This window comes from Micropterus dolomieu, linkage group LG18, assembly GCF_021292245.1.
Source record: "Micropterus dolomieu isolate WLL.071019.BEF.003 ecotype Adirondacks linkage group LG18, ASM2129224v1, whole genome shotgun sequence".
In the NCBI taxonomy this organism is placed as follows: domain Eukaryota; kingdom Metazoa; phylum Chordata; class Actinopteri; order Centrarchiformes; family Centrarchidae; genus Micropterus; species Micropterus dolomieu.
In genome coordinates, this window is record NC_060167.1 from 37,066,697 (window position 1) to 37,079,655 (window position 12,959).

Consider the following 12,959-nt stretch of genomic DNA (forward strand, 5'->3'; position numbering starts at 1 on the left):
TTTCCCCCCCCCCCCCCCCCGCTGCTTTTCATTTTCACACTGTGCGTGTTTTTTTAATGGCCTGTATGTAATCCAGAGTTATACGGTGACATGATCCAGAGAGATGAGAATGTTGTGTTTTGTATTTAACCAATGAAAGAGGCTTGTTTTGTAATTCCCATCTCAATCCGTTCCAGACTCTCCTGAGAACAACGATGCCAACATCAAGAAGATCGCCAGGGAGGTCTTGGAGAACAGAGCCTACGTCTGCTCTCACCCTCTTGAAAGAACATACTGAGCTCTCCCATGCGATAATACACTCTCCTCTATTCTGACAAAATGGACGAGTCCAATTCACAGTCCCAATAATTTGTCTTTTCTCTTCAATTGGCATTTCCTTTTGTTTGACATTATATGTACACTTAATTAATAAATTAAGAGATTTATGTTTATAGTATCTGTATTTTATTAACCATGGCTTCAAAGATGACACCTGAACTCTTTGGATGATGGCATTATATGAAGTTTTAACCAAAGTGCTCTTTTAGTGTAGTGTTATAATTAATGATTACACAGTTTTAATGCTCATGAGTCTATTTGGTATACAAGGTACAGTTTTTGTGGGTTCTGGCTTCTACAATATTCCTGAAAGGCTGGACAGCGGATGTTCGTGTGATGTTTGGCGCTTAAGTTTGAAAAGTGAAGATACTCTTCTCCTGGTCTGTCAGAGGCAGGGCGGTCCGCTTGTACAGGAATGAGTGCTGCTTATTGAATCCACTGTAAGGAGCAACAGAACAAAGCACATGAACACAAAAACTTTGTATTCTTTTCTCTAGTATAGTGTGGAGTATCTTTTTCTGAATAAAAAGTCAAACTGAAACTGACATGTAGTGGTACTTGTTATCCGGAGCTGTATGTCTGCCGGTGGTGCTGTTTTTCCTGCAGAGACTGACGTCCACACAGGGGCCTGGAGCCAGAGCCACTCTTTTCATTTCCTCAGCTTTGTCGTTGGCCAAGTTCATCACAGACAGTTGAGGCAAAGGCTGCAGCACAAAAAAAGTGCTGTTGGCTCACAAACGAAGATTATTACAGTCAACTGCAACCAGACACATGTTAAACACTGAGCTGAAGCAAGTGTTGGGAAAAACACAATAAAGACAAATGACGATGTGAAAACTGTGAAAGGAGTCACTCGTAGTGTACGTACAGAAAGAGTTTCAGCTCATTTTTTATCTGTCTGACTCAACTTTATACTGTTTTGGTTCACTCAGTGCTCTCTTGGTGTCTTTTTCAGCTGCATCAGGCAGATGTTTTCAGAGAAAAAGCCAGAGAAGCCTGAAATTCACTGCAGGATAACACCTGTTTCCTCATGTGGACTCATTAGCTCCTTTTACGCTGCAGCTCCCTGATCCTAAAACTACTTGATCAGCATTGGCTGAGTTCTTGTTTCAAGGCTTAAAGAAACTCATAACAGTGAGGTCTGGAGTTTTTCCTATTCACACCAAGAATTAAAAGGCATTTTATTGTCCACAGTGTTCATCCAAACTGGTGAAAATGTCTTCTCCTTAGAATCTCGCTGCAAACGGATGGATCTCAAGATGCAAGAAATACATATCCACATGTGAGGCATGCCATAACACTATCAGAGGACAGATGACAAACCAGAATTCCATGTGGTTTTAGGATCAACAAAGCTTCTTTGCCTTGAAGTCACGAAAAAGCAAAAGCAGATACTGTGCTTGTTGTGACAGATTAGTGCATTGCGTGGTGTGACCTTTGTCTTGGACAATGTTGGATAACCATCCGATATCTAGATGAATAGCATTTCAAAATAATGGCACAGAGTCAGAAAATGTGCTGCCGTCTAAATATTCCTGGGACAGTTTGTGAGTTCATTATGCCGAGTCATCTCAGTAACTGAAAATACATTACCTTCAACATCATGCCTGCTTTCCTCAGGGAATATTTCTTAGGCTCATCTTTCAGTATTTCCTGAATTCTCAATGAGTTTCCTCCCATGTGACACTTGAACTCTGAGAAGAGGCCGTTGCGTGATGGGTTGGTGCTGCCGCCAGGAAGCAACTTCTTCAGCCAGCGACTGTACTGAGCTCTGGCAGCCTCGAGCTGCTCCTGCTGCAGAGGGTCTCCTGAGGATCAACACCCACTAAACTCAACAGCTTTAAGCTTTACTGTTCATGTGGCTTAACTAAACAGGTGAGACACGGGATGGTTGGACAGACATAAACAGATATTTACCAATGCTAACTGCTGATATCACTGAGGCTCCACTGACCAAATCTATTCTCCAGTGTGGTGTGGGAGTGTGTTACTCAGCAGCAAAAACTGTTACCGGCTCAAGTAGCCGCCATCTGGAGCTTCAATCAAAACATATCAATATTGGCCTTCAATACTGCAAGAAAGCTTACAGCCCAGACAGTTATAGGAAAAAATGCACTCTTGGAGAGAAATTCAGTGCATTGCTAGATGCTAGTTACAGCCTAGTCTCTCTTTCTTCCCATGTTTGGTAAAATTTCATCGTTAAAACAAAGCAAAGTTGTACCAGATGCCAGATGGGCAATGACAAGTTTAAGGTTAGGCCTAAATGGTAAATCTTAGCCTAGAAGATTGTTGTTTAATACGTTGCCGTAGCTGATATTTCCATTAGTCAGTCAACTAATTAGATAAGCATCATTATGTGAATGCAGAATATGTAGAGTTGATATTTGCCGTCTAGTCCTCATGTCCTTGTCACTCCCAATAGTGATACACCAAGCTCTGTACAGCAGGGATAGGGGAGTGACAATATTAACTTCAAACCATCTACCTATGAGACTCCAGTTCTGAAAACAGTCCAATTTAAAAAGTCTTTAACTGAGCAAAACACATCAATTCAGGTAAATCCCATATAAATCAATACTTTTAAACGTTTAAAAGAAATTAAATGATTTAGGATTTTGTTAGCTGGAATGATCACAGACCTCTCCTACTCCTACTATAGAAAGATAGTTCCATGACATGAGGTCTGAAATGAAAATCAAGCACTGAAAATACAATAAAGATGTTATGCTCTGTTGTGAATGTTTAAAACCCTTTTTCGAATGCTGTGTTGTGTTTTTTGTTAACTGACTCCATTTACTGCGGTCTATTTCTGTCACATGAATAGAAAGTAAGTAAATAGGATACTTTTGGTAGTGTGGCCTCACTGACGCAACATTGGTTTAAATGGTGTGTGGGGGTGGGGATGGGGGGGCTTATCTTCTCCCTATTGTCTTCTGTTTTACGGTTTCGGCTGCAGAACCTTGACTAAAGGCAGAACTGGTGGCCAGTCCGACTACAGGTTCTTGTCTTATTCATTCGCTAATTTATCAAACTTTCTTACTTCAGCTCAGTCAACCTTCTGTTCTCAGAAGTTCACTTAGTCACGGCTTTGGATGAGCTCAACTAAGTTTCCTGGTTGGTCGATGCTAGATTGGTGTCAAATTATCGTCATATATATCCTGCGGGGGACCCAAAAAAATGGGGTTTTGAAAAATGTGTTTGAGTGTGTGCGTCCCTCGAGGATGTTAAACCCAAGTGTGTCCTGCAGTAAATGACACCTTGTGGCTGTGTGACAGTATGATATATTGAAGCAGATGGATTTCTCCTGCTGAACTTCAGTATAAGACGGTGACTATGTAAAGAAACCCTCTCTTGGATTCTGACACCAAATGCTGACATGCACAGCTGATGTTTTAGCTACAATGGATGTATCACAGTGGGACATCTGGTTGTTAACATTTGGCCAGTTACTCACAGGAAAAGAAAAATGTCCTTTTAGTGCTTAAAAGTGTTTTATGGTACGTTGATGCTGCACAGCCTACCAGGCAGGTGAATGGTGACAGGAGGTGGGCTGAAGAAAGGGGGAGGCTTGCTGTAGAGCTGAAAGTCCTCAGAGCGCTGGCTCCAGGCCCATATGTCCCGTGAAAGTGTGGGCTTCAATACGTTGGCATGTAGGGTGTTCTCTTTCCATGGCTGAAAGCACAGTGAACAGTAGGATTATCAACGTAACCCTCTGATGTAAACACACTCTGTCACTGTATACCTCAACAAGGTGGATTTTGTTAGCCGTGTCAGATTGTGTGCTGCGTCATAGAGAAAGAAGACAGTAAGTAAACACTCATGAAAGTGTATCCCTACGCTAGGATTGATGGGAATGACAATAAAGTAAACATTCCTGTTCCTGTGAAACCCCACATTGCTGAGAGTGACATCACCTTCCTCAGCTCTTCCACGCGAGCCTCATCTGGGTGTCTGGGGTGCACTTTGGATTTGTCACCTCTCATACTTGTGAACCATACTGTGGAGGCTGCCGTGAAGCTGGGGTCATTTTTAGAAGTCACGTCTCCTGGCATCACTGTAGCACTGTGATACCGCTGACCGTAGGTAAACCTCCGCCCTGGCACCTGAAGTTATCACCAAAGAAGCACGATAACGTCACCTTCATCTTCACATCGACACTTCCTTCTGTGTCCCAGGGGCCTCATTAGAGAATAACTGCGTGTCCTATCTTACAGAAGCAAATCTTATCTTAAGAAATCCTAACTAGAACTTCTTCAGTCGGCTCTCGTCCTGTCAGGCCTGTTTCTGTGTTTAGAGCCTCCACGAGACTGCCTGTATCCATGACAGGAGGAGAGAAAACTCGCTTTTTGTTAAGGACAGGGTCTGTTAAGAAGCTTCTGTAATAGATATATCTCTATCCTATAATAAGATAGGATTTTGTCCTAAATGCAGTTAGGAATCATGTTTGTATAATACCAAAAATCCTTAATGTCATCCTAAACTGAGATAAGATAGGATTTCTGTAATAAGGCCCCAGGTTCCAAAAATATAGAATAACAGGAGCCTTATCATTTCACTACATACCTATGTATGCTATGTAGACTTTACATTTTGAATACAGGTTTAGATTACTGGATGTACTCATACTTCTGTTTTCTCCCTCACACAAACATCTACTCTGTGATCTATCACAATGAACAACTCCTCATCAATGTTTACAAAGTACATGTTGTTTCATCATTGGGCTGGCCCTGACAGTGCTGGAGCCCTAGGTGAGATTTTAATTGTTTAAAAAGGAATTGTTTAAAAATGTTTAGCATTAACAGCCAACTCAATGATCATGGTCCAAAGTGAAGACGTGTGACCAGCCTCCACATAGCCTTGTCAACCTCCATATTATAGCCTAAACTGGGAGACCAAACCTAACCTGGGATCTAGGAATGTGTTCCCCCATAAACTGTGTGTCAACCCAGATACTATTTTCTGTCACTGTAGTAAATTTATGGGGTAATTTTCCTGAAATGCAAGAGCATTAAAAAGGATTGGATCAATAAGTTATAGTAACTTCTTTCTATAATTTATAATTCAACTCCTTTTTAACTCCACTTAAAATAATAAGTTATGAAATTTCAACTTAATTTAATGAGTTATCACTATTTCAACTCAGGTTTGTAAGAAAGTTCAGTGAAATGTAAATTTCAGTGTCAGCTAACCGGATCTCTTAGAAAGTGACCATGACCCCGGTGTGGCGACAGTATTAATGTGCGGTGCAAATAGTCCTGAATATTTTGTCTTGATCTGATCTGATATACGACTAATAACTATGATGGATTTTTGTAACACATTAATGAGGCGCTCCACCCAATTGCAATTCCCCATTGACAGAAGAAAAGGAACACAAATTAAGCCGACTGACAACAGTGAGCAGATAAGCAGCGGATGAATACGTTTTTTTAACAAGATCTGGATGAGACTTGGCAGCGGAAAAAAAGCGCGGGTCTTTTCGTTTTGGAGCAAGAGAAACAAGGTGAGTCTTTCATTTATAATAATTGTACAATTCAATTAGTTAATTAACTTAGTTATGAAGATAGGAATTGCTGTCATGAAACTTTCTAAACACGGGATAGTTCAGAGCAGCTTCTTAATGCAATGTAGTGTTGAGCAGTGAACCCAACTTTACAGTGTTTGACATTAATGTTAGTCCTAATGTTACTTTTTACTTTTATTAACAAAAAACACAAGCAGAGTCTTTTATGACATTCACCCCTCATAAAAGCACATTTATGGCGCTTGGTAAAAGTTTGTTGTTTGAATTTTTGAGTTAGCTGCTTTACTACAGCTTCTTTGTGTAACTTAGTGTCAGTAATTAGCCTTGGCCCGTTCCAACGATTTTTCGGTAATTAGCCTTGACCATTCCAACGTTGTTTCAGTAATTAGATTTGGCCCGTACCAACGATGTGGGCGGAGGGGCTTCCTCATTTCAGAAATTACCCTTGACCTGGTGAGTTGCTACTTAATTTAATGTGAGCTGCTTCAGCAAAATTAAGAGGATTTGGGCATGCTTAAAATTATTAACTGATCTGTGTCGAGTTTTTTTTCTTTAAAGCAATGTTATTAGTGACTTTGCACTCAGCTCCAGCTTAACCTGAAAATTTAAAAAAAAACAGCGGGAGAAAGGTAATGTTAAACTTTACTGGCGCCATTGTGTGTTTCACTATCTCACTGTGAAGTAGGAAATTCATTAAAGTTATTTGTGGCGGTCGCCACAGTATCAACGCTGACTGCCACATATTGATTTTCGATTTTATTTTTTTTACTAGGCCTATTTAAAATCGTGTTTGATTGCATTGCCGCAACACATCCTCTCACCCGTTCCTCTCTCTCGCTCTCCCTCATGAACACCGCTGCAAAAAAACTCTCCAACACAATGCTGTCAATGTTGGAGACCCAGCTCTAAAAAGTTATTAGCAAGCATGTAAGGAGCCTAGCTAATAAGGAGAGCTAAGTTAATGTTAGAATGCAATCGTGTCAGTATCAGATTTAAGACTAAATATGGAACTGGCCAAACTATCAATGTTCTGTTCACTGATTAGGGCTGCAGCTAACGATGATTTTAGTATCCAAAGCTTCTATAGATTATTTCAACGATTCATTGATGCCTGTTTAAGAAGTACTCTTGCTTGGCAGCGGCACCGCCCCACCCTCCAACCGTAAGGGGATCAGCTGTGCAAGTTTATAGGTGTTAGATATTCATAGTGTGTCATACAGCAAACATCAGAGCAACCAGACAGCTGCTTACAGGCTCGTGCAGACTACATGACTTCCTGCGTCGGACAAAGGCTGTGCTGTTCACACAACTTGCCATCATATGACGGCAGTCTTGAAGTCGTTGTGGCGTTCACACTACGTGACTGGTCACACTCTACACGAGCTGACAGCGGCTCTGTCACCTGACGCTGGTCTCCAAACCGCATTTTGTCAAGAAAACACGTGAAATGAGCGATCCTGCACAGGAAACAGCTGTTTGTTATTATAAAGATGGCGATAATAAAGACAAAGAGTATGGGTGAAGGATGAATTGGCATACACAGGTAGCAGGGATTGTCTGAGCTACAGAGAGAGCTGCAGGGGAGTTAAAAGATGCAGCTGAAGACTGTGGCTTACTTTGGCTTCAACACAACAATCAATCATGATTTCAGTTAAATGCTAAAGTTGCTGTTACGGTCTGTGGTCCACTGGCAGAACACTGGCTGCTTTCTGATAAGGCGCTGTCGTGCCGTTGTGGAGGCGACAAAAGTTTCATTTTATGGTGGACGGACGGTAACATTACAGAGTTGCTGTTTTCTTTAGCTTGAAATAATCCCATACTTTGGACACTTTCTTCTTTGTCCCTCGCTATTTTCTCTCTCTTCCTCCACTTTGCAAACAGCTCCTTTATAATCACATCATGTTTACAGCGTAAACGCGATGTGTGACAGTAATAAATGTCCCTGCGAAACACTGTTGTATAGTTAAATGGATTAAACGAAGCATCGACGAAAAGAATTTGTCGATTAATTTTATTTATCGATTTAATCGATGAATCGTTTCGCCCTATCACTGATACTTGAAAAATGTGGGGAAAATTGTTTAAGGATGTATGTGCGTGTGACGGGGACTGATATGAATAGGTTATAGTAAACATTTATACTTAAAACTATGTATTTTTCTGTCTTTTCAGGTAAAAGTAGTCTACAATGCTGCGTGTCATATAAGAAAATCAAATCCGATGTCTTTCAATTGAAGACATCCCATCCAGTGTTGAGGAGCTGTATCAGGTGTTGCGAACAAAGCTTGGTCTGAGAGGTGGATTTATTTTGCAATTTGAGGATCCTGATTTCAATAATCAGCTGTGCAAACTAACCGACATCAAAGACCTTCCTGTGGGGCGGGCAACTGTGAAAGTGTTGTTCACATCTGATAACATCTCAGATTCTACACTGGACACTTGCAGCCTCCCTTCTCTTAGTAGTGGAGATTCTGTTGAATGGCCTGACCCCTTCCCGATTCCACGGTTCTCACATGATGTGGAGCTGCAGCTGAAAGAAGCAAATGCTAAGGACGGATCTGTAATGGTGATTCCTAAAGGTTTAAAGACTGATATCCTTCATACACTGACTGACAGTATATCAAAGATTAGTACTTATCCTGAGAGGCATCACTGTGAGAATGTAGCCAAAGCACGTGTGGAGAAGCATCCTAGTCTGAAGGAGCCAGGGTCTGAAAAGGGATGGTACTCATGGTTTCACAGCCTGAAATTTAAGCTTGGATCTATCGGCAAAAGTTAAGTGAAGCAGGATGCCCTGAGGTGGTGGTAACCAAAAGAAAAGGAGGTTTGGAGGGAAAATGTGTAAAGAAGTCAAAGAAGGGTGAGGTCAACTACTGTCCAGATCCACCTGAAGGACAGAGTCCTGAACTGCTGAAGAGACCCTGATCACCAGCTGGTAGAAGACCTGATGGTTGCTACGTTTTCCCAGTGTAGAAAAGAGCTCTGTTCCATGAGAGACAGGTACTCAGTCGAGAGATCGAAGCACGTTTTGTCAGATACTGTATACTGTGTCCCATTCAGAATTGTTTGACTTATATTTTCTATCTGTCTCTTCTCAGATCAGGGCAGAGTTCAAGAGAATCGTCACCAAAGACCTTCTGGAATCTTCCTCGACGGACTTGATGGCCTGGTCCCAAGACTGCTGTAGGTGTACAAAGCAGCAACCAAGACTGGAAAGAAGCAATCACTCAAAGAAATTTTGGACTGCCCTCAGTAAGATGTAAGTGGAGAGCAGATGATCACAAAATTTATTATCTTTGCTAAAACATTTATTTTCATCCTACTGCATGTTTCTTTGTCTTGTAGGATACAAATGAGAGGAGAAGGACTGCTGATTTGCTTGGTCTGCCACACTACATATCAGGCAAGATCCATCAACTGCCGTCAGGATGTGTGATGTAAGACCGTTAGGATTTCTGTAATGCAAAACTGTCAATGTGTATATGGGTGATTTTTTTTTTTTTTTTTTCATTTTTTATTGTGGGACTTTTTCTATTCCCAGCGGAGATTTTCATGAAAAAAATACTTCATGGGAAACGACAGATTATATTGGTTCAGATTAGGTTTTAGTAGAAGTGCAAAAAAATAAGTGTCTGTTTGCTAAATTGTCTCAGTGATGACATTTAAATACTTTTCCAGTCTGTTGAAAACTCAAATGTTCTGTTTTTGGTGGGGGTGTCCCCAACCCAGCCTTAATGTTGGCCATCTAATAAAGTCATAAAAACTCATTCAATTAATTCAAACTTTACTTTGCATTTTCTCATATTGACTTAAACAGTTTATTAGAAGTTTATGTGGTTTATAATTTGTAATTTACACTTTTTTTGTTAAGTGTGGCTGTTCCTGTCACTAAACTTTTAGTGAAAAAATCTAACATTTGCTAAAGTGCATCAGTGTGTGATCTTACAATTTCAGGCTCCCTTCCAAGGGTTGAAATGTTGAAAATGAATTAATAGTTGGTGTTACTGATCAGGTCCAGACTATTTTGGGAACAACTAAAAGGGTGTGACTTTCCTGCTCTGTATTTGAGGATTGTGACTGCATTTTGAATTAGCCTTTTAAAGCCTATATAATTGTAGACTGAAACAGTCACACACTGTCTGCTTTTTAAGGCTCACACAGAGACTCTGGATGAAGCCATGAAGGGGATGCAACTAGGCCTGCTGATAGGCTATGAAGGTGCTGAACGGGAGGCCTTTCCACGGGAGGTCTTCGAGATAGCTGTTGTGGTTGAGGAGACCGTTGTGCTTCATAACATTAAAGATGTGGCATGCAGCTTTGCCATGCTCATGGGTGTCATCTACTGTGTCAATCTCGAGTACCCAGAAGCCATGAAGTATTCCTTTGAGTTTCTTCAGAGTGGTGATGAAGATACAGTAAAACCAGACCAAGCATCTGCCCGAGTACATGGGCTAAGAAACAGAATCCTGAGGTACAGACAAACACCTGCTCTTCATTTTCTCAAGATTCTCATGTGGACATGGTTCCAGTCAAGACTTCATTATAGGGCTGCAGCTAACGATGATTTTAGTATTCGAAGCTTCTATAGATTATTTCATCGTGTTTATGCGTCATTTAAGAAGTACTTTTGCTTTTTGTTCAGCTGCCGTCGTGCTGTTGCCGAGGTGACAAAAGTTTTCATTTTACGGTGGACGGACGGTAACATTAGAGTTGTTTTCTTTAACTTGAAATAATCCCATACTTTGGACACTTTCTTTTTTGTCCCTGCTGCAAACAGCTCCATCATAATCACGTCGCGTTCACAGCGTAAATGCGTTGTGTGACAGTAATAAATGTCCGTGCAAAACACTGTGCTGTATAGTTACATGGATTAAATGAAGCATCGATGCAAAGAATTTGTCGAAGCATTTAATGAATCGATTTTATCGATGAATCGTTTCAGCCCTACTTCATTGTTCTTTTTTTATATGCACTTTCAGCATGTGAAAATCCAGCACTGTCTCACAATTTAAAAGAGTTCACAATGATGGGGGGACAAAACACTGATCGTCCCCACTTTATGTTAATGGACGGATTGTGAGAGCTGATAGTCTCGACTGTTCGAAGCACTTAAGACAACACAAACCAGCCTCAAAGTTCTTTATTTTCAATGGAATAAGACTAATGGACTTGGACATTTGAATTTTGTGCATTTCCTTTTCAACATTATTATTACTCATTAGTCACCATGTTGTAGAAATCACAAGCATTTTACTGATTACAGTTGATGGTATCAACTGTTCTCATCAGACAGATGTTTTTCTTTATTACGTTTTTTGATTGTTAAATGCAGTTGCAGGCAAACAGTCTCAAGGTTTATATCATCTCATTTAAATTAACTGATTGGTGTAAGAGTTGGTTGGGTCGACCTCGCTCTGCATAGGTGACTGTGTTCAATATACTGTTAGAACATGTTTAATTAGCATAAATATGGTCTCAATTTAGCACTTGTTGGAGGAGATGAAGGCTGTTAGTTGAGAATCAATTCTCTTTGAATACATGAACTGTAAGTTCATTCATTGTACTCTTTTAGGAAACTGGTGAACTTGCTATTATTAGTTGAGATAAGGGATGGTAATTAAAAACATAAGTCTACTTAAGTTAACCTAATTTGAAAAGGCAATTGGTATGAATATAGTCAATTATCTTAACTTAAAAATGTGTGTTGAAAGGGTGTAGACTTGTTTGTTTGACAAGAAAAAGTAAGTTTCATTGAATAGACAATGTAATACGGATAGTTTTAATTCACAGAATCAAGTTGAAACAATAAATCATTCATTAAACAACTTCTATAACTTACAGAGTTGAAATGGCTTAGATTTGTATATTTGGACAAAAAGCAAGTTGCTTTGAATGAACAATGCAATATAGGTTGTTTTAACTCACAGTATCTAGTTGAGACAGTAAATGTCCATTAATTAAACAACTTGTGTAACGTAACATGAGTTAAAATTAAGCTTTTCAAAAAGTTTACTCACATTTTTAAGGCAGCAATTGAAATAAGTTAAACCACCTTGATAATTTTTACAGTGTCGGTTTAGTTTCAACTGTGGAGGGGGCAAATAAAGAGGAGGGTCTCGAGGTCCTCGCCCAGAAAAGTTTGTGCATTAAAGACCTGCGTAAAGAATTTCCTGCATTCTGGTGAATATTTCTGCGCCAACTTATGGTTAATCTTCATCTATATAAAGGGTATTCAAGTGGTAGGTGACAAATCAAAATATTAAAATTTTATAGAATATAATGCAGTCAGGCTTTCAGGCATTCTACAGCTACTGCTTTAAAATATGTTTTCACCTTTAGATCAACTTTTCTAATTATAATAAATTCCTGCTGAGTCAGCATGCTTAGCCCTCTCTTCTCTTTTGAGTCTCCATTTGGGGAAATAACCTCTTTTTAATAGGCCTACACGGTACCTTTTTCACCTAAATGAGAAATTAATTAACTTTAATTCAGTTATAAACTCCTGGACTTTAAAGAGGTGGTATTCTGCTCATTTTCAGGTTCCAAATCTTATTTAGGGGTTGTACCAGAACAGGTTTACATGGTTTAATTTTCAAAAAACACCATGTGTTTCTCATACTACACATTGCTGCAGCTCCTCTTTTCACCCTGTGTGTTGTACGCTTCGCTCCTGAGCTACAGAGTGATGCATCTTACTTGTACAAAATCTTTGTTGGGAGTTGCACATGCGCAGTTCCCAGGTAAGGACTACTAGCCAATCAGAAGCAGAGAAGGGCGGGTCGTAAGAAACAAGGTAGTGTGATCCAAATCAAAGCCGCTTCAGACTGCGACCGTAACAGATGGTATAAGTTACTCACAAGTCCACAACATCATTGTTCCACATCTGACCATCAGGACTAAACGTTGAACTGTTGCCGGTGTTCTGATGATCTATGCTGCCTTGCTGAAAAATGCTACCAGAGCGCAAATTGATAGACTGGACTCTACTCGGCCCTGCTCCGTTTTCCATTGCAGATAGTACCCAGAGATAGTACGTAGCTTGTGGTCATAGCGACGCCACACACAACTGCCGCGACGTAATGTTCAATGCGACACACACACCAGCGATCCACAC

The 12,959-nt window shown here is 40.2% G+C and overlaps 2 protein-coding genes and 1 long non-coding RNA gene across 7 annotated transcripts in view; 2 read left to right on the forward strand and 1 right to left on the reverse strand.

Annotated features, from left to right (window-relative positions):
- The window catches only part of acad9 (acyl-CoA dehydrogenase family, member 9), a 10,959-nt gene extending 10,100 nt beyond the window's left edge, over positions 1-859 (forward strand). Inside the window, exon 18 of the mRNA XM_046075194.1 lies at positions 177-859. Coding sequence (XP_045931150.1) covers positions 177-277 — 101 coding nt within the window. The 3' untranslated portion in view covers positions 278-859. The remainder of the gene's footprint in view (positions 1-176) is intronic.
- The window catches only part of cfap92 (cilia and flagella associated protein 92 (putative)), a 19,968-nt gene continuing 7,564 nt past the window's right edge, over positions 556-12,959 (reverse strand). For 2 of the 4 annotated variants that reach the window (XM_046075177.1, XM_046075175.1), the window contains exons 12-16: positions 4,233-4,421; positions 3,840-3,990; positions 1,912-2,126; positions 865-1,022; positions 556-756 (exon numbers count right to left, since the gene is read on the reverse strand). In XM_046075177.1, the coding sequence (XP_045931133.1) occupies positions 666-756; positions 865-1,022; positions 1,912-2,126; positions 3,840-3,990; positions 4,233-4,421 (804 nt within the window). In that variant the 3' untranslated portion in view covers positions 556-665. Of the gene's footprint in view, positions 757-864; positions 1,023-1,911; positions 2,127-2,209; positions 2,355-3,839; positions 3,991-4,232; positions 4,422-12,959 lie in introns of those variants that run through there. The other 2 variants (XM_046075176.1, XM_046075178.1) reach the window with 2 other exon arrangements.
- LOC123986832 lies at positions 5,726-10,164 on the forward strand. 2 transcript variants are annotated; one of them, XR_006828982.1, is made up of 5 exons: positions 5,726-5,824; positions 8,018-8,845; positions 8,944-9,104; positions 9,191-9,282; positions 9,997-10,164. It is a non-coding gene; the product is annotated as an uncharacterized LOC123986832 (long non-coding RNA). The 2 variants fall into 2 exon arrangements; XR_006828981.1 differs by lacking the exon at positions 5,726-5,824 and adding an exon at positions 6,165-6,298.